At 46.1% G+C, this 19781-nt stretch overlaps 3 protein-coding genes across 3 annotated transcripts; 1 reads left to right on the top strand and 2 right to left on the bottom strand.

Annotated features, from left to right (window-relative positions):
* Window positions 1-65: 65 nt before the first annotated feature.
* On the bottom strand, window positions 66-10827 carry LOC9640112. Its single transcript, XM_024659562.1, has 39 exons — window positions 10684-10827; window positions 10156-10612; window positions 9956-10080; window positions 9742-9900; window positions 9608-9691; window positions 9414-9550; window positions 9152-9356; window positions 8996-9103; window positions 8883-8946; window positions 8707-8831; window positions 8552-8656; window positions 8400-8501; window positions 8264-8344; window positions 8131-8210; window positions 8014-8077; window positions 7800-7955; window positions 7689-7742; window positions 7518-7634; window positions 7348-7459; window positions 7217-7299; window positions 6984-7169; window positions 6756-6932; window positions 6447-6706; window positions 6270-6395; window positions 6052-6220; window positions 5904-6002; window positions 5667-5859; window positions 5497-5603; window positions 5335-5442; window positions 5092-5273; window positions 4893-5042; window positions 4654-4840; window positions 1324-4600; window positions 1216-1264; window positions 1058-1164; window positions 870-1006; window positions 710-819; window positions 577-658; window positions 66-522 (listed from the first exon to the last, which is right to left on the bottom strand). The coding sequence occupies exons 2-39, from the start codon at window positions 10487-10489 to the stop codon at window positions 439-441; spliced, it is 8085 nt and encodes a 2694-aa protein (XP_024515330.1). The 5' UTR covers window positions 10490-10612; window positions 10684-10827; the 3' UTR covers window positions 66-438.
* A 3636-nt stretch (window positions 10828-14463) lies between these two features.
* On the top strand, window positions 14464-18390 carry LOC9653613 (protein TPLATE). Its single transcript, XM_002985711.2, has 6 exons — window positions 14464-16285; window positions 16338-16702; window positions 16758-17061; window positions 17115-17237; window positions 17293-17751; window positions 17820-18390. The coding sequence occupies exons 1-6, from the start codon at window positions 14555-14557 to the stop codon at window positions 18285-18287; spliced, it is 3450 nt and encodes a 1149-aa protein (XP_002985757.1). The 5' UTR covers window positions 14464-14554; the 3' UTR covers window positions 18288-18390.
* On the bottom strand, window positions 18363-19749 carry LOC9640111 (60S acidic ribosomal protein P0). The gene is made up of 5 exons (XM_002985621.2): window positions 19379-19749; window positions 19257-19325; window positions 19112-19210; window positions 18660-19052; window positions 18363-18599 (listed from the first exon to the last, which is right to left on the bottom strand). Exons 1-5 carry the CDS (start codon window positions 19634-19636, stop codon window positions 18462-18464), a joined length of 957 nt encoding a protein of 318 aa, XP_002985667.1. The 5' UTR covers window positions 19637-19749; the 3' UTR covers window positions 18363-18461.
* Window positions 19750-19781: the final 32 nt, after the last annotated feature.

The raw sequence follows: 19781 nt of genomic DNA, 5'->3' as shown, positions 1-19781 counted from the left end.
GTTAAATGTGATCGATCTTACACATCCGATAGATTCAAATATACTAGAGACGATCGTGAGCAATGTGTTTGCGAATCTCCAGTATATAAAAATTGTAATTCCACTTTCTTTCACAGCGTCGTACTTAACCTCCCTTGTTGATCGTGACCAATGCGTTTGCCAAATTGTCGCATCAAGCCAAGGAAGTAGAAAAGCCTTCTCGAGGTACCAAAACTTCAAACATTGCTCAAACAATCTTGAGGCGGAACTATGCCTTGAAAAACAAAGTGGCGGGGTCTGAAGCTCTTTTCCATCATCTTGGCTTGGAGCGACAAGGCAAATGCCTCTCTGATGGCTTATGTGATAATTCTGTGTGTCTGTGATTAGAGTAAAACATCGCCTTCCTCCATTAAAATGGGACCTTGTCTTGTTACCATGTTCCTCATTCTAGTTCCGATGTCAACTTTGCTTCTTCTTCCTCTGGATTTTGCCCTTCGACATTGCCTTGAGTTCATCTTTTGCAACGTCTGCGCTCAGTCTCTCCTGCCACAATAAAAATTTTGAGACCACAAAACTCAAACAGCGATGTAAAAGAACCTTGCGCTCGCCAACAGCCCTCGCTAGCTCCGCCGACATGTCTCCTTTCAACTGCTTTGATTTTTCCTTCCATTCTTGCTCTCTAATCGATGCAGTTAGAGAAAAGCAAGAAGATTAAAGTTGAAGCACTTGCCTTCGAAGTTTCAGGAGGCCTTGGAACTTTCGCTTTGCTTCTTGTATTGCGACCTCAGGATTATCGGTGCGGCAGATGTCATATGAAGCGATGGAACGGCCATATCTAGCCTGCAAACAAGTGTATAATCAGACACACAAATTTGAAAAGCATTACAAACCAGCTCGTCCGTGGTCATAAGATCAAGGCAATGCTCCTCCCAAGCAGCCACTAGATCATAGCAAACCTGTGGCTGTAATGGGAACTTTTGTACAAGCTTAGCATATTTCTCAAGAATTTTTCCGAGCTCCTCCATATCTGCAGAATGATTTTAGCTACCGAAACAAATCACAGTGCAAGGAACTGTACCGTCTTCGAACGCATCAAGAAAATTTGTCTTGGCCACCCGTCTGTTTTCCTTGCTAATTTCGGCGCCTTCAAGCACCAGCTCAAGACCTTCGTCAAGGGACACCAGCCTAGAGAAACAAACATAAGAAAATGCCATTGAGTTGAATTTGGTGACATACCTTCCTTCTTCCGACATGATCATAATATTTCTCGTACTTGGCAGCGCTTCTGCAACAAACTTATGACTTAGCATTTCCAAGTCGCAAAAAGAAAGATAAAAAATTTACCTGGCATTGCTAGCAACACGTCCTCAACTGGTACAACTGGTCCATCCGTGATAGCATGGTTTTTCCCGTTTCCGATGCTTGAGTGACCATTGCCATTTGCCATGGTTGAATGACCATTACCGCTTAGCATAGTCGAATGACCGTTGCCATTGTGAGCACCATGGCCATTAACTCCGTTTCCCGACTTGACATTACAGTGCTCCTCGTTATTTGTTCTCGTTTTGTTCACAGCTGCTAGTGGAATAGAAGGCTTTTGTGGTGGCAGTGACATCGGCGGTGGCGGTGGCGGTGGCGGTGGTGGTGGCGGCGGCGGAGGAGGAACTGCTACCTGGATGATCGACTTCGACAATGCACTTGCAGTTGTCACCGGTTGTGAAACCAAGACTTTCTCCACCTTTGGAGACGGTGACGACGGCGGCAAAGCAGAAGGTACTAAAAACTTGGAGAATGAAACTGATGGCGACAGAGCAGAAGGTGACGAACTTTGAGGCGAACTTGGAAGAGATGCCGGTTGTGCAGCCGACGATGCGTCCGGCTTTTGTTCCTTGGCCACATAAATGACGTTCTTGTCACCAACAGACGGGGCCGATCCATTCTGCCAGCTTTTCTGCCTGTAGAGATCCACAGGCTTCAGTGATATCGACGTTACTTTCGACGGCCCCATTGACTCCAGCAGCGTGTTCGCGAAGAAATCGTTGCCAGCTACTTGAAGCATCTCCTTGAAAGAGTTTGCACTGATCTCGGCTCGTTCCTGCGACTGCTTCCGGAAAGTCACCTCAAAGTCGACAGTGACACTGCCTAACCGCTTTCTGACTATCCGAACGGCACTCAGCTCGACGCAAGCCGTGGACGCGATGCTTCGAATGAAGACGATCTCGGCCTCGTTGTTGAAGTCCGACATTCTGGCTCTGGTAAAGCATAAGCTTCCCTCAATCACAGCAACGGCCCCAGCTTCCTCAAAACTCTGATCTGTGCCTTCCGGAGTGTCTGACGTCCACCAAGGTGAAGGCTGACGATGCTGTAAGAAATAGTCGAGTGAAGCCATCTCAACTATGTTGTCTTGGATCCTGTTCACGTGTAGCTTCCAAGCACCATAGCCTTTCACTTTAGAAGGTATAAGCTTGTCAAGCCTGGAGCGAACTTCGCCGCCCTTCCGTTTGTCCGCACACATCATGGCCAAGCACTCCGCAGCCTTCTTCTTGACTGGTTCCGAGCCTTGGAAGTCCAAGAGCAAGTCTTCAATCTTAGAGATCACTCCCATTCTCATGACTATCTCCACGGTGATGCTGCTCAAGCGCATCAACCTCAATAGCAAACTCAGGCTGCACAGCCGGGGATCTGTTCCAGTATCACCGGCGTACGGAGGAGGAACTTTTAGCGAGAGAAACGAAGCCAACGTATATAAAAGCTCCTCGGAGATGATGCAGTCTGCAATATCCGGATGAGTTGCCGTGCAATGAAGCAAAAGCATTGCTGGCTGCGCAAGAGCTCTTCGCTCGTCCCCCAAATCGTTGCTCATTAGCTCGTATAGCGGAAGAAATATGTCGATGTTTGATCGGCTGGATAGAAGGTGAGGGTGAAGTCTCACAAGAATAAGTAATGCAAGAAGAACGCGCCGGCGATCATCGAAAGTAAACGCTTCCGCATAGAGACCATCTGTTGACGAGCCAACCACCAAAGCCTTCCGGAGTTCGTGTAAAAGCCGCTCTTGTGAGAGGGGATCTAAGGAGTGCTTGTAGCCGCGAAGGAACTGATCGACGTAATAGCCGCCAAGATACAGTTCCTGGGCATAACCTTCAGCAAAGTCATGCCTGAATAGTGGCCTCTCGTCGCCTTCAATATTTACCGCCAATATCCAGCGCAAGAACACTGGCCGCTTCGCATCAACAGACCAGGCTGAAAGTCCGCCAGCATTCGTATAGACAGTACGTACTCGAGCTGCTTCTTTCATTATAATCGTCTTCACCTGGTGCCGTCTTGATTCATCCCAGACGAGCTTTACGCTCAAGACGCAACCATCGTAAATCTTGCATGCTTCAGTTGGCTCTCGAGCAAGAGCAGAGAGGATCTCGAGTGGAAGTAGGAGCAGAAGTGATCTGATGGGTACCGGGTCGTCCTCAGAACAGTTCTCCACTATGCTAAAAAGTTCGTACATGTCCGTCGCTTGACCGATCCCTTCACCTGAACTGGTCTTCTGCTGTTCCAAATCTTTAATCAGCTTTCCTCTCCTGGTCACACCTTTCCCGGCCAAGAGAAGCTGTCCCAAGATTTTGGCAGCCATCAACCTGTGTCCAAAGCTTCTTATGTTCTTTGCTGATGCTCCCGAGCCGCGCAAGCAAGGAAGATTGACATCGCAGAACATGGCCATAAGTGGTAAAAATGTTCCATGCGACGAGAAATAGTTTGTGGCTGCAGTTGTTGCTGGTAGCTGCTCGCTGAGGACGTATAAAGCTTCCAATGTAGACCGAAGAACATCGTCCATTCCTTCCTTAGAAACGTCTGCGCTTGCTTCCCATAGCTGTAAGCTCAAGGCCCCCAGGAGCTGTGATTGAAAGACTAGTTCCAGCAATCCACCGGCTACTAAAACCTTGCAGACAGAAGATATTCCAACTTGCACTCGATAGTCAAGGACGCCTTGAAAAATAAGTGACGATAAACCAGAATAGTCACACTGTGTCAGCATCTCTGTCATGTTTTTCTTCAAAGCATACCGTATGCATTCTTTGAAAGCCGATAGAACAGATAAATACTCTGTCACGCTGATCTTGTCTGTATCTCTGTTGACACCGTCCAAGGCAACACTACGATGCCGCAGCATGAAGTCTAGCAGCGCATTTAGTAATGAGCTCCGCAGCTGAAACTTGATACTGTCGGTATTGCAGCTGATTAACCCCTTGATATAAAATCCATCGATGACCAGCTCGCCGCGAAGACAATTGTAGCTGAACTGTCTTAACCATTCAAGCTCATCGTCTTCAGCGTTCCTGTTGTGTAAGCGATCATATAAACGTTCCCGGAGTTCTCCACGAACTCTATCGTCCCACAGTGCAGTTGGCAGAGCGAAATGAGATGCTCGTACTTCCGCAAGTCTTTCGATTCCCTCTTGTGCAGTAAGAGACACTAGCAAAGGCTCCGGAATAACACGTCTTAAGAGTGATGAGCTGAACTCGTTGCCATCCAAACACCTCATGATATCTACTGCTAATAAAGTCATAGCAGAATTACCACCTTCATTTACTGAGAAAAATGTCAAGAGTATCAAAGGGAGGTGTAAACCCTGGCAAAACAACAGCTAAGAAGCCGAGGAAATGATGAAAGTGTCGAACTTACCTTTTTAAAGAACTCGGGAAGTTCCTCTTGTTCAACAAAATGCCTGAGACAGCTCAAGGCAGCAGACGAAATACGATTTAATTCAGCTGGTACGACGGATGATCTAGGATCACCGATAGCTGTACAAAGTGCCCACCAGAGTCCTCTGTTCCAGCGTGAATCATCTCGCAGGAGATCCCTTCCAGCTCTAAATAAACAACAATTATAGAAGTAAGAAAACTGGAAAATGTGAATTATACCTTGAGCCACATGTTACTTCCAGCATTGACAAAGCCCCAGTGATAACATTGTTCAACGTATCAGCCCTGTAATCGACACTAGATCCATCGGCTCCCAAGGAAATAATGTTCAGTGCAAAATCCACAGCTCCTGTTAATGGCCCTGTATCCCTGACCACGAAAAAAACTAGTAAATATGCAACACCATGGTCATCAGTACCTGACAGTTATGGCACACATTTCTCTGAGAATCTTTGTAGCTTGAAGCATAATTTCGGGTATCAGCAAGTCAACACCCTCCAATTCAGCAAGATAACGAACAGCTGGTGTTGCCAAGGTTAAAGCAACTGCTTCGATGTCACTTGGAGGCACCAGCTTTGGAAAACGTTCTAGTAAATACGCCTGACAGAACCGTGCGTAACATTAGCAGCTGAAAGCGCACTCGAAAGTGAATGATCTCTACCAGTGAGCTTAGAAGTTGGTGTGACTTGGAAAGCCCTTTCATCCAGAAAGAGCTTGCCATACCATTGGACGTTGATTTCAGAAAGTCGCCGGAAAGTTGTCTCAGATGCTGTTCAAAGAAGATTTCGTTAGAAGTACAAATTTGGAAGGTTTCCTCGCTTACTTTCATCAAATTGTTCAGAAATTTCACCGGATCATTTATTGGATAACTCGAAAATCTTTCGGTATCTAGGAAGTTATGAAGGTAAAATGGTTCAGTATAAACTGCATCTGCAATATATAACAGCAAATTAATAAAAATGAAAGAAAGGATAAGAAGCGCGAAACCATTACCAGCGAGCTCTTCATAAACTACAGTCACAGGGACACGAATATAAAGTGCCATAGCATCCGCCGCTCGATTTCTTACGTATGGCTCTAAATGACATGTCAACTGACTTAGAAGTGCCTCCGCCATAGTCACATTCCACACGACTTCAGGATTATTTTGCTCAGAGTTGAGTAGCATGAAAAAACCTTCTGCATCCTGAACAAGATTAAGTTCAATATAGATTTTAAGTTCGCAGATACCTCCGATATCAACTTCATGATCAATCCATCAGGTAAATAAAAACGAAGACTACTGTTTTCACATGGAGAACAGTCGGTGTTGAGGTAAACATCGGACACCTATAAGCAGGCCGTGTTTGTGAGCAAGACTTAAAGGTTGACATTTCACCTGCGGAAGATGTGTCTGGCGTAAGAAACTGATGATCATTTTCTTATCCGCGTCCACAATATCACCGGCTAGAAGCTTCCAAAGAATTATTTCGTACGTTCCGAGCTCTTCGATAGACGTCATACAAGACTTGCTTGTTTTTGTCAAGTGAGACAAAATGTTCAAGATCCTAGATAAACAACCCTTGTCAAACGCAAACCAATTAAAGGCATGCTGACCTTCCAAAGGCGGGCGTCTTTGCGCGAAGAAGGCTTTGAACCAGATGGCACATAACATCCTCTCGTGAGAGCGCAATGCATGCAGCAGACGGTGGAAAAATGTCACTGTTGTCGCTTCCGCATAGCCTGTATAGAAATACAAAAAGTGTGAGCGAACGATAAACTAAAGTGGATTACCTGAGGATCGCTTCCAGCACATCCAAGACCATACCAAATTGTATCTTACTTGGTACTATCGAGTCTTGCCATTTGATTGCCTCTTTCGCATCTAAGCTTCCATTTAGCAAAGCTTTACCAAGAACCTCTCGAACTTTTCCCGAAGGGACTCGCACTAATTTAAGTTCACCGTTCATACCAACAACTTCAACGGTTTCAAGGATGCTAGATTTCTGTGAAGACCAGCCATCTGATTCGAACTCAGTCTTACTTTTGCAACACTGTTATGAAGTACCAAGTTAGCCTTGAAAAGAATAACAACATTTTTACCTCAGTAAGTGATAGTACTAGTAATGACACTAAAACCGTTGCTCCACCAGCTCGAAGGATACGAAGAACATTTTGACGGCCTCCAATTTCCATCAAGGTCAATTGGAAAACCATTAGTTTGAAAATAAATACTTGATGCTCTGTTTCCATAACTTCTTGAAGCATTCCAACAGATGCCTAAAAGACAGTGTCAAGTCTTTCAAACTGGGAGAATAATTGTTCTCTTACCTCGATAACGTTAGATGTTTGCAAGCAGAAGGTTACTTCTAGTGCATATCGCGCGTAGAGTTTAGTCAGGACATGCACAGCTAAGCGGAGATCAACTTCAGGAGTATTATTGTGGCCGAAAAAGGGTGTAAAACCCAGAATCAGAGATTGGAATACTGCTTGAAATAAAGCCAAGGGACTTTGAACCTGCGGTGAAAATGAAGCTTGCTCGATAGAAGCAAAGAAAAATGTACCTTCCAAAATGGTGCATAAGTACCGTCAGCAGGAGGAGAGTGATCAACTAGAAGTTCAAGATGGATGCCTTCTACGACCGTGCCTGCCATGCGAACTATATTTGTTAGAATAAAATGAGGACCGCTATTACCTTGTCCTTCACTTTCAGCCGAATAAGTAAAGCTTATATCAGAATGGTTATACGAAACTACGTGATTTGTGGCTGCAGCAGCATTGAATCCTTGCATTTCTTTCTCAAGAAACTACATTCCATGTGAGATCCATTAACCCTTTAGAAATTTTAAGGAAAAACAATTTTACCTTCATAAGCTCTGTTCTTTTCATGTCATTCCAAATAAACAACGGGGTTTCAATAGTATCTCGCCTCAAAACGTCCAAAAGTTTGACCCAAGCACAGAAGTGGCTTGCAGATTTATCCTGTAGTTTAGTCAATGGAATGTTCCGTTGACATGCAGAAAATGCTAGACAAACCTTTCCAGTTTCTAACAACTTAGAGGCCGTGAGGTCATAAAACTGAAAAGCACCCTGAGTCAAACGATATCGTTAGGACTGAATTATGAGAAAGAACAAAGGGAAATAAACCTTAGGCAGCAAAGATCGTAAAAGATGGTTTGTTCCTTCACTGCCTTCCATTGTATGGAAAAGGAGTCTTACACTTCGTGATTGAGTCAAGTCTGTTCTTGAGAAAAATGCATCGTAAAGGTGCACGATGACTAGACATCGTTTGAGAAACAAACTCTGCGCAGAAATGTCAATCTGAAAGCTCAAGGAAAAAATGTAATTGTCGCGTTGGTACCCGAAAATGACTTGAAACAACGCTCGAAGTTTTCGCTAAAAGAGCCTCAAGCAATGTTGCCGTACTATAAGAAAAGTAAATAAAATACAGATTAAAGAAAAAAGGGGGGGAATTTACCTTTCGCGGAGAACTGATTTTTTCGATCTGGACAATACGCACAGTACATCCCCTACCACCATAATAGAGGATTCAAATGCCTGAGTATGTAAAGATATGCGCTCAGGTTTAGTTAGGAGTTCATGCTTCATACCTTCATCCATGCTCGTAAGGTATCAGTCTCGAGCACTAGATTATCCAGGCCAGCAGATAAGAGTTTCACTGTAGCATAAGCCTGCATTTTTTATGTGATCATGTTAATTTCATTTTTTAGCAAAAATTAGAATCACCTGAAGTAGATGTCCCCTTTTCAAACAGTACGTATGCAGACAAGTAGCAAACTGCTGCATATTTTCCAAACTCAGTACAATGAGCTTGTTGAATTGTTCTTGCTAGAGATAAGAGCAGTTAGGTAACCGTGATTTAGCACATTTATCAGTACCTTCAATGCAGATGGATCAGCGTAAACATCTCCAGAATATTTGAAAGCGAATTTCAAAGCTACAAACGCGTTATATACAAGTACAGCGTTCTCCGAGCGCAGACACTGCAAATGAAAAGTTCTACTACATTTTATATAAAAAAAAAGGACTGTACCTGCATTAGGACCAAAATGATACTAGACATGTTTTTCAAGGAGTCAAAGCAGATTCGCGAACCTAGAAGACGAGAAATAACAATACAACAGGTTGTGGATCTTACGAAGTCCTGACATGAGCTCCCTGAATCATCAACGTGTTACTTCCCGCACAATACCAATAACAGATACTTACAGTCCTTGAGCAACTCTGCTACAGCACAAACAACCCTGTAGTCGGTGCATTGAGACTTTCCAACCTGAAATCAAATATATGAGAACCGACTCTGTACCACAGAATTTTCGTACATGCACATTGCTCGCAAACTCTTTCAAAGTAATGTGTAAAACAGCTGGGTCCCGCTTGCCATTGAACTCCAACATAAAACGATTAATATATAATGCTTCATACTCAAACTGCCACGACAAGATTATCACACAGAGAAATGAGGAGAAAAACACTACCTGGCGAGGGAACATGAGCCGAAAAAATGGTACAGGACGAACGTCAATAAACGAGGATTTAGAAGTGGCAGCTACATCAGCAATACTGGCAATAAAATTCTCTCTCTCCTCAAAGAAATATTGAGCTGATCGTGACGACTTAAACTCCACAACGATCTCGTTTGCGTTCTTGTCGTTTACAATAAGCCCGATGATATCCTTCAAGCTGCAGGCGACAAAAACCAGGTTCAAATTTTGCATATGGAATCTCGAAATTACATACCAGTGGAACGCGACAACTTCATCTCCTGCCATTTCAACAAAGTGTTCTCTAGAAATATACAAGCTTCGCTTTCGTTCCTGGGCATTGGATTCAGATTGCTTCATGGCATGGAACTCGTACAGAAAAGGTAAGGCCTTCTGCTTGGAAAAGAAAAAGCATGAAGGGAATCAAACTCTGTGAAAGAGTCAACTTACAACTTGTTTGATATACGCTGCTATATTGTCAACCATTTTACTCGTAGTTATCTTTTCAGTATCCAACTCCCGATTGAGGTAGAACTACAAATACTAATTTTAGAACAAAACATAGAAGAGTGTGAGTGCACTACCTTCATATTTCGACTTAAAGCAAGAAGAAACGGTGAAGCATCTGTTATTGACAGACGTAGCATCCGAGAGTGAAGGTGTAGAAGCACGATATGATCGTCGTCGGCCATTGTCTGAACTTTCACAATATCATTGAAGTTGATTTTCTTCGCGGGGTTTACCTGGTTTACTCAATATGTTAGCAGCCAACGCTTGAAATATACGACCAAACCTTACCCTCCGGCGTTCATGCCGAGAACCATTGCTTTGCATTTTCACGATCGAAGCACTGCGCACACGAAGCACTCTCTCGACCAAGCCTCCACTTTCGTGACTATGTTTTTTTAAAGAGAAATCCGTGCCTGTAAAGGAATCAAAGTTCGAACGATCTTAGGAAACAATGAGAGCAAAAGAGAAAAGAATAGGAGAGTTTGTACCGATTCCATTCAAGTCGTCCATCCGATTTAAAAGTGTTGTCATGAGCTCGGATCTAGAGTCGCAGTAAATGTGGAGCGTTTCATACCCCCTCCCACTTCCATCCGGCACATTCAATGTCAGCTCCTTGTCATCCTTGGTAGATGGAAGAACGTTTGAGATGCTCTCAAACATAAATTCCACGGACGAAGAAGCGGCAGTAGCGCTATTGTGCGTCGTCGTCAAGCTGGAGATCGACAGGCAGCTCTCAAAAACCCGCAAGACCTTCTCCGCCCTGCTGACCGCGAGACCAAATGCCCCGCCAGAGATCCTGACGCAAAACAGCTGATAATCCATCCCTTCCTTGCCAATCGCATCGAAATCCCGCTACTTGCCGCTAGATGAATCCCGCGATCGCTCGCATCGGGCTGCCGCGATCGACTTCTTGCGAAATATTTCCGTTTGCTTAGCTCCAAGAACCTGGCACAGGATCTCCTACTGTGGAATCTCGGCCTACATTGCGATTGAATCGAAACTGACAAGCACAGCACCTGGAGGAATCCGCCGAGCCACGAGACGGCGCTTCCTCCACGCCCTAGCGCCAAAGGAGAGCATTCTCCTCCTCCTCGGTTCTTCCATCAATCGTTAAACCCTCCAACACAGAAATTTTACACCCGGGAATCGATCCCTTGACCGATTTGCTTGAAACTAAAGGTGTGTGTGGCTTTAAACTTTTCCAGGTGGAAACGACGAGAGGGACTACTGCCAAGAGTACGCCAAAATCTGTGTTTTGGAAGATCACTCCATGTGAATTTTGCCTGGCGTACAACAAGAAAATTATTTTCTTAAAAAGCATTTTTATTTAATGAGTGTTTGCAATACAGAGCAGCAGTCAGATAGTGACCCATCCATTGAACAAAAAATAAAAATTCTTTATTTCACGTGGTCGCGGTCGCGTTGATCTTGCTTCCATTTAGTCACAAAGGTAACATCTCTGTTGTTTATATTATCAAAATAAAATCAAGCCGGAAAGCATAAGAAAGCAGTAAAAAGATGAATAATAAGGAATAATTTGTGTCCATCAAGAATCTCCAAAACTGTTGCCAAGAATCCTCAAATAAAATTTAAATAAAATGGCTCATTAGTGATTGTAAATTGGAACCCTAACATACACATTTTTGGCGGCAGCTAGGAATCTGGTGCCGCTCGCTGTGATGGATCACCAGTTCTCGCTGATCCAAACAGATCTGAACTCCAACGATAGAATGCGGCCGGCGCAGGCTCTCCTCCAGGCATCGACGGACATCTCCTCGAGGAAATTATCGCCAGCCCCGCGAGCGCAAGAAACTGGCATTCGATCTGGTGTGCACCACGCGCCTCACAGCCGATCAGTGGGAGTACGGTGTGTAGTGGCATCAAGACTTCGATTTCCCGGATCCGGACGTGACAGCCGCCGCGGTCTCCTCCCTCGCCGCGATCCCGACCTGGCGGCTCATCCTGGACTCCAGCAAGGAGATCTCCAACTGCATTTGCAGTGACAGTGAGAATTTACCACGCCAGCATCGAAACTCTGTGGACCTTTTCGCGAAAGATAGCGCTTGCAAGGGCCAGAAGCTACCTCAAGGCACGGACATCTCGCAAGATCAAGAAAGAGCTTACGAGCAGCAGCGGCTCCCTCGTGCCTGCTCTCCTCAATTTCACAAATCGCCAGTGTTCTTTTTGTATGGGCAATGCGACAAGGAATCGGGAGTTGTATGCCTGGCATGGGCATCTTCACGAGGCTAGGAGCGTGTTTGATGTTATGCTGGAGCATGATATTGCGTTCTGGAATTGTCAAATTACAAAAAAGTGACTAGAAAAGGTCTTCAAAATATTCATGTTCTCATACCTTAGTCAAGATACAATCAGTCACAAGTTACAGCAAAGATTCTCAAGATTCTATAAATGCCCACTACAAAGGAGTTAGAGGTGTTGGTTGATCTTGCCGTATTTTCACTTCATCAGCAAGTAAAGCTTTATAAGAGGCTTGAGGAGGATTTTCAGCTTTTAGAGCAAGTTCAAACTCATGGATTTTATGCACTTGGCTTGTGGGATTTGGTGTAGTAGACAAGTCTTCTCTTACATTGATTTTATTACCAACACTAGATATTCATGGTGACTTTCAGAAGACTCTTTCACACACTTTACATCCACTGGCTAAGATATTAAACATGTTTCATATGAGGTTTAAGCTGCTGAAAGCAAACATGTTACAAAGTGGTGATTTTGAGGAGTAACTATTTTCTTGCTGTGTTATGGATCTCATAGCTTTTCTGTTGTGATCAATGTGATTGATCCGGTCAATGATGCGAGGGGTGAATATCCACAGTGAGATCAGAACATATCTGTGGCAATGAGTTTGATTGACATGTATGGGAGATTGAAGTGCATGGATCACACTAGACAAGTACTTCAGGCCAATCCATGTCATGGAACAATTGATTATTTGCTACGCTGATAATGGGGATGGAGAGCTTGCTTTAGAGCTCTTCGATTGGATGAGAAAAAAAGAAAGGTGCACTTTTAATGCTTGATCTTTCTCTACTGTTGTGAAGGCTTGTGTTGCTATAGCCAGGAAAATTCAATAGCAAGAAGAAGAAAAAGAGGAAAACCATCAATGAGGAGCTTGTAAAGAGGGACATGGAATTCATGAGTTAGCTTCCAAGGGCTTCAACACCCATTTACCAAGACAGCCTAAAAGTAATACTAACTATATTGGCATATTCTATAGCTTTACCACACAACCTGTCTTGATGCACCTTGATCTTTTCTGTCTTAAGCAGGTAGACTGCTAAGGGCTGCGTAATGGTGGGATTTGCGAGAAGGGAAACATGGTCTTTATTGTGCTAAGTATTCTTGCAAAATTGGTCTTGCAATGAGACAAAGGCCTAGCAATCATATAAAACATAAAACATCTTCCACTAGATCCTGAGCACAGAGCAGGCAGTGGTGGAGGTGTCCTGGGAGTAGCCATCGGCTAGTTTCCACTCCCAATGTATGATTCTCATATCAATACACCACAAGTTTGTCCATGAACCCATGCATGGTGCAAAAATGGAAACAAATCAAATACAAATTGCTGTCTGATAGAATAAAAGAAATAGGTTTTCATGTTTCAATTGGTTTGTTTAAGCAAACTTGTAGGGGACTGGATATATTTAAAATATGCTTGAATATTCTAGGATATTCTACCATTTAATGGTTATTATTCATTTAGATTCCTGTTTAGTACCAGTGAAATTCACAGGTAAATTTCACCGGTTTAGTCCTTTCTAGTATATTCTTTTTTATTCTATCATCTAATGGTTGATTATCAATATTGTGTTTATATATTACAAGCGTGTTTATAATTATAAATTTTATTTGATCAATTAATAATAAAATCACCATTAAACAAACCAAGCATTGCTACATGCAACATATAGCAATTTGGTGAATGCACATAGGAGACCAAGAATCGCTGCCCTGGAAGTTAGCAAATTTGTTCCTCGTGAGAGCTGGGAAGCCTCACTTTCTTGCAAGCAACCATGAAGTCCTTCTTTGGGATGCTGAACAAGGATTTACAGACCCAATGCCAGGTGCACTTGAACAAGGCAAGACTTATGTTTCCATGGTATGTGATTGCAATGTTACTGACTCAAATAATGATTGACTTACAGCCAAATGATGCATATTTGGTAATTGCCTCAGTGTCCATCTGTGATACTTGTACCTGTGCTACAGTCCAGAACCAATGAAGTGGTAAGTTTTTCCAGTTTAAAGCATCATGATCAACAATGGTTTCAATTTTAGGGACTAGTGGAAACCATGGTTGGACGTGTTTATGACCAGCACAAGATGATAGCTGTTCACGCTAGAGGAAGGAGCACACCTTCCAGCAGCTAAAGCAGGGAGGCACCCATCCCAACCGTTGAAAGCAATAAATGACCATGGGTAAGTATCTTATAATTCTCACTTTTAGTAACTGTATATAATATTACAGCTCTTGGTACAAAGACAGATCTTCACCTAGAATGTGCATGTTAAGGTTTCATTACAAAATTAGGCAATCACCAGGATTAGACCATAGAACACGACTTCAGGCCAAAGCAGTGGTTAGTATCCCAAAGCTAAGGGTTCCACTTTGTATTTGCAGATGTACAACTATTTTCTCAGAGCTTGTAAAAGTTCTTCAAGCAAAAGAAGAGTTCAGAAAGAGTTTGCTGCATTTAGCTAAACCGCATTAGTTACAGTAATCGGTGCCATTTTTATTTGAAATTTCTTGGCATTGTTTAGGCTAGGAATTAGGGCTCTTGGCGGAATGCGGGAGCTCCGATCGATCAGGTGAGTCGTGGCTAGGGATTTCGCGCGGCGGCGGCTGGGAATCTCGCGCCGCTCGCCGTGATGGATCACCAGTTCTCGCTGATCCGAACAGATCTGAGCTCCAACGATGGAATGCGGCAGGCGCAGGCCCTCCTCCAGGCATTGCAGCTCGCGGCTTCGGGCACGGACATCTCCTCGCTCTCCAGGGCCGCCTGCGAGGAGATTATCGCCAGCCCCGCCAGCGCCGTGTGCAAGAAACTGGCCTTCGATCTGGTGCGCACCACGCGCCTCACGGCTGATCAGTGGGAGACGGTGTGTAGCGGCATCAAGAGCGACTTTGATTTCCCGGATCCGGACGTGACAGCCGCCGCGGTCTCCTTCCTCGCCGCGATCCCGACCTGGCGGCTCGGGAAGTTCATCACGGACTCGAGCAAGGAGATCTCCAACTGCATTGGCAGTGACAGTGAGAATTTGAGGCACGCCAGCATTGAAACTCTGGGATGCTTGCTGGCCAGGGATGATATCGTCACGCTCTGCGAGTCGAGTGGACCGGTGCTGGATCGAGTGTCGACTTGGTGGAGCCAGATTGGTCTCAAGATGCTGGATCCATCGGACGTGGTGTGCCGCTATGCTTTCGAAGGGATTGGGAGGCTCTTCTCGGAGTTTTCGAGCAAGAGGATGAGCACTCTGGCTGGTGATACCATCGTCGCGACCGAGGCCTCGGTGGCGATTCGTGCGCACTGGGTGGCGTCGATGTGTACGTTCGTGTGGGAGAAGCGAGACTTGCTCATGGCTCGCTCGCGGGTTCTTCCGTTTGAGAGCTTCCGCGCCACCATCTTTCCGCTCGTGTATGCGATCAAGGCGGTGGCCACCGGGATGGTGGAAGAGATGCAGGCGCTGTTTGGAAACGATGGGAGGTTCTCCAGCTACAGGGATGACAACAAGCAGTTTGTGAATGCCGAGAGGATCCTGGGAGTTTCGGACGTGGTGTCTCACTTGGTGCCGTTCCTGTCGTCCTTGGATCCGTCGCTCGTCTACGACGTTGGCATCAATCTCCTCTCGCTGGCGGATGTTCCCGGTGGGAAGCCGGAGTGGGCTTCGGCTTCCATCATGTCGCTGCTCACGCTCTGGGACCGTCAGGATTTCAATGCCGGTAGGGAGAGCATCGTGAGAGCAGTGGTGGAGAACCTCCAGCTTTTGGATCTTCACATGCAAGTCTCCTTGTTCAAGCGGCTGCTGGTGATGGTCAGGAATCTGCGAGCCGAGGCCGATCGAATGCACGCCTTGGCTTGCATCTGCCGGACAGCTCTCTCTGTGGACCTTTTCGCGAAAGAGAGCGCCCGGAGGGGCCAGAAGCTGCCTCAAGGCACGGACATCGCGTCGCTGTTTGAAGATCCCAAGATCAAGGAAGAGCTTACGAGCAGCAGCGGCTCCAGCTTGTTCAGAGAGGAGCTGGTCGCGTGCCTGGTGGAGAGCTGCTTCCAGCTCTCACTGCCGTTTCTAAAGGACAAGACAGCACGCTCGGAAAGCCGGGTGCTTGGAGCTCTAGCTTACGGCACCGCTCACGAGATGCACAGTTGGACTCAGTCGGCGCTGGAAGTTGTCGAAGTCTGCCGTCCTTGCGTGAGATGGGACTGTGACGGCCGGACGTATGCCATGGATTGCTACTTGAAGTTGCTGGTCAGGCTGTGCCATGTCTATGATACCAGAGGTGGAGTGAAGAAGGTCAAGGATGGAGCGTCTCCAGAGCAAGTGCTAAACGAAACGAGGCTCCAGACTTTGCAACGACAACTAGCAAAAGATCTACCAGAGGTAAAGCTCAAAGTTTCCTTCCTCCTTCTCTCTTGACATGTTTCCTGTTCAGGTGGCGACTCCAAGGATACGAGCACGTCTGATATGGGCGTTAGCGGAGCATTTTGACTTGGATGGGCTGGATCCGCTTTTGGCTGATGATCCTGAAGATCCTCTCAACATACTTATTTCCAGCATGCACAAGGTTCTTTTCAACGTCGATAGCCCGCTCAGTGCAGCTGCAAATCGCCCTCAGGACGTCCAAGCTATGCTCTTATGCGCTCAACATCTGGGTTCTCGCTATCCAAGAGCGTCGCAGGGTCTTGCGAAAGAGCTAGAAGACTTCAGGAGCAGCACTCTTGCTGATTCAGTGAACAAGCATCAATGCCGCCTTGTCTTACAGATCCTCAAGTACATCTCCAAGCACCCGGAATCAAGGTAATGGTTTCGTTTGAAGTCTGGACACTTGACGTATCGTCTGGAGCTTTCGCAGGTGGGTAGGAACTGCTGCTGCGACTGGCGACTACCCCTTTAGCCATCACAAGCTGTCGGTGCAATACTTTGAAGCGTCAGCTGCACAAGACAGGAAGCTGGAATACTTAGTTCACAAGGCTGTCCAGGAGCTTTGGAAACCTGCCGTGAGTGAACTGACGCTGCTAGCCAGCAAGGAAACAAGCCCGTCGGTTTTGAGGCCGCCTCCAGCCGCGCAAACACTCTCTGGCAGCAGCGATCCGTGTTATGTCGAAGCCTACCACTTGAGCGATCCGCACGAGAAACGCTTAACATTACACTTGAAGGTATGGGTAAAACTCTCTTCTCTCTACGTGTTCTCATATTGGTTCTCGTACAGGTGATTAATATGACCGAGCTGGAGCTTAACCGGGTTGACGTTCGCGTCGGACTCGTAGGAGCCTTGAGATTCATGGATGGTAGCTTGCAGGCTGTTCGACAACTGCTAAACTTGTCCTCCCAGGTATGTGCATGATCATTCGAGCTTTATTTTGCTAAAAGTCTCCTCTACAATGCAGGATCCCATTCAATCCAGCGTCACAGTCTCCGTCTCAAGATTTGAGCGGTGCTCCCTGTGCGTGCAGCTGCTGTATTATCCGTATGCTGGAAGTGCGGGATCGGGCCACGATGAAATTGACTTTGGAGAAGATGACACTTCCTCGGGGCCCCGACTTCGAAAGACTCTCAAACCGGACTATGGAGAGCCGATTATTCTGAGATGCAAACCTTACAAGATACCTCTGGTGGAGCTTTTACTTCCGCACAAGTGCTCACCTGTGGAGTTCTTCCGGCTATGGCCCAGCCTTCCTGCAATTTTCGAGTTCACTGGAGCGTACAAATACGAAGGTGGTGTTCCGAAAACAGTGAACGGCGGAGCCGCTTGGAAGTCACCATTTCTGGCGGGATTAAAGGCCTTGTCGTCAAAGCCTTTCCATCGAGTTGCTTCCCACATACTTCGTACAATGGCTGGATTTCAGGTGCTTTCTTTCTTCTTTTCTCTCTAGTCTTCGGTTCTGTACTAAAACTTTGTTTGATCTCTCGCCAGCTTTGTTATGCCGCTCAAACGTGGTACGGGGATTTCGTAGGAATGCTGGTCTTTGGCGCGAGCGAAGTGAGCGCAAATGTTGATCTTGGCGACGACTCGCACACTATGGTCTGCAAGTTCATCCTGAGAGCTTCTACAGCCTCGGTACTGGATGATATTGCGGAGGATCTACAGCAGTGGCTGGACGACATAACAGATGGGGAGCTGAAAGTGGTCTCTGAGGAAACTCTCCAAGAATCGGAAGCTCAAAAGCTGAAGAGGTCGATTGAGTTGTCAATGCTTCCCAAAGTGACGCTGGCGCCGCCGCCTGTGAAGAGCGACGATGACAGTCTGCTTCCAGGGATACAGCCCGCAGAGCCGTCCACTCTCACCACCTTTTCTCCCGAGGAAATCGAGCACAAGGCTCTGCAGTCCGCCGTCCTACAAGAATGGAACCTGTTTCATTTGGAGCAGACTGTGGGTGCTTAATCCAAGAGCTACAATTTTTTTTTTAATCTTAAGACATTGAAACATCAAAAAACATGCCTCATGTGATTCCTCCTCTTGCAAAGTGCTCCAAATTGCTGTTAAATGTGGACTCAATAACAAATATTAAGCAAACAAAATACCAAATAACACTTCTCAGAAGCTTTGACAAGAAATCTAATCGAAAAGACTTAAGCCCATGTCATCATCAGATTCTTCTTCAGGCTCTGCTTTCGTTTCTTCTTCAACCTTGGCAGCCGGAGCTTCACTCGCAGCCGGAGCTTCACTGGCAGCCACAGCAAACTTACTGGGATCCTGAGACAAAGAAAAGCGTTACATACACTGACAAAGCAACGAAGGAAAGCAGGATCAAACCTTGAGATACTCCTTCACGGTCTCGGCCTGAGGGTACGAGTAATCGGTCGCAAGAGCCACAGCAAGAACGTTCTTGTAAGAGTTGAGGAAGTAGTGCGACGCTGCTGCTAGAGTCGGATAGCCGATAGCCAGCGACAGCGCCGCCACTGCCGAGACACCAGCGGCAAAGCGACCGACGAGGTCGTCCTCGGTGAGATCCAGAACAGCGGGATCAAAGACGGAGCCATCGTCGTAGACCATCTGGACGACGAGCCCGTAAGAGAATGGCCTTATGCCCAGCTTTGCGAGAAGAGCTGCCTCCGAGGAGCCAACTTTCTCTCCCTTTTTGATGAGTTCCACGGACGAGACGATCTCGACAGTTCCCTTGTTGATCTTGGTGGGAATGTTGAGAACCTGGAAGTTTGCAAGTATGAACCACAGAAACAAAAAAAAAAAAAAAAAGAGGGTCGAACCTGGAAGAAAGATGTCTGCGAGGGATCAAGCCCAGTGCTTCCAGGAGGAATGGTTACGTCGATCGGGGCAACAAGTCCGACACGAGCAGGCGCTCCAACCTGGAACAAAGTTTTGATTTTCATACCGCAAGTACAAAGATCATACCTTGTACTTCGCGACTTCCTCGCGAACTTCTTTGAGATCACCTTTGGTGAAGATAAGTCCCACATTTCCCTGCCAAGAGCAACCATCGCAAGCTTTCTCTCAAGAAAAAAAATTCTCCTTACCACCAAAAGAGGCATGAGACTGAGAACAGTCGTGTTGCCGCTCTTCTCGGCGTAAGTCCTGATCGTCCGCTTCATGAGAGTGTTCTTCCCCATGAGAACCACCGATTCCGGCCTCAATCCCCTGCGGATTTGCTGCAGCTGATTCGACCCAACATTGTCGGCCGCGCAAATCAGCGCCTTGCTGTAGGTCTCCAGCAGATCGACCATTTTCCTGTCATAGACCTCTTTCTTCTCCTGCTTCGTCCCCTTGAAACCCATCTCCTGTTAATCTCACTCACGGGGCCAAGCCAGCGAATCGATCGATGGCAAGGTGGAGCGCGCACGCTTCTCTTTAACCCTGAAAAAATGCTACTACTGGCTGCTAGGGTTCTTGGGCTTTCTTTTAAATGTGGGCGCCGAGTTT

Source organism: Selaginella moellendorffii, unplaced genomic scaffold (genome assembly GCF_000143415.4).
Source record: "Selaginella moellendorffii unplaced genomic scaffold, v1.0 SELMOscaffold_69, whole genome shotgun sequence".
NCBI lineage: Eukaryota > Viridiplantae > Streptophyta > Lycopodiopsida > Selaginellales > Selaginellaceae > Selaginella > Selaginella moellendorffii.
Note: the sequence above shows the minus strand (reverse complement) of the source record. Positions and strands in the feature narration are given on the sequence as shown.

What these genes read in the sequence shown, in the direction of transcription:
- LOC9640112 (XM_024659562.1), bottom strand. Translation starts at nt 10,489, where the DNA reads ATGGATTATCAGCTGTTTTGCGTCAGGATCTCTGGCGGGGCATTTGGT. An exon ending in GTGCTGGAAGCGATCCTCAG is followed by an intron (nt 6,396 to 6,446) that starts GTAATCCACTTT and finishes ATTTCTATACAG; the next exon opens with GCTATGCGGAAGCGACAACA. An exon ending in TTATGACCACGGACGAGCTG is followed by an intron (nt 820 to 869) that starts GTTTGTAATGCT and finishes ACTTGTTTGCAG; the next exon opens with GCTAGATATGGCCGTTCCAT.
- LOC9640111 (XM_002985621.2), bottom strand. Translation starts at nt 19,636, where the DNA reads ATGGGTTTCAAGGGGACGAAGCAGGAGAAGAAAGAGGTCTATGACAGG. An exon ending in CGCAGACATCTTTCTTCCAG is followed by an intron (nt 19,053 to 19,111) that starts GTTCGACCCTCT and finishes GCAAACTTCCAG; the next exon opens with GTTCTCAACATTCCCACCAA. An exon ending in CCGTGAAGGAGTATCTCAAG is followed by an intron (nt 18,600 to 18,659) that starts GTTTGATCCTGC and finishes TCTTTGTCTCAG; the next exon opens with GATCCCAGTAAGTTTGCTGT.
- LOC9653613 (XM_002985711.2), top strand. Translation starts at nt 14,555, where the DNA reads ATGGATCACCAGTTCTCGCTGATCCGAACAGATCTGAGCTCCAACGAT. An exon ending in TCCAAGCACCCGGAATCAAG is followed by an intron (nt 16,703 to 16,757) that starts GTAATGGTTTCG and finishes GAGCTTTCGCAG; the next exon opens with GTGGGTAGGAACTGCTGCTG. An exon ending in GCTTAACATTACACTTGAAG is followed by an intron (nt 17,062 to 17,114) that starts GTATGGGTAAAA and finishes GTTCTCGTACAG; the next exon opens with GTGATTAATATGACCGAGCT.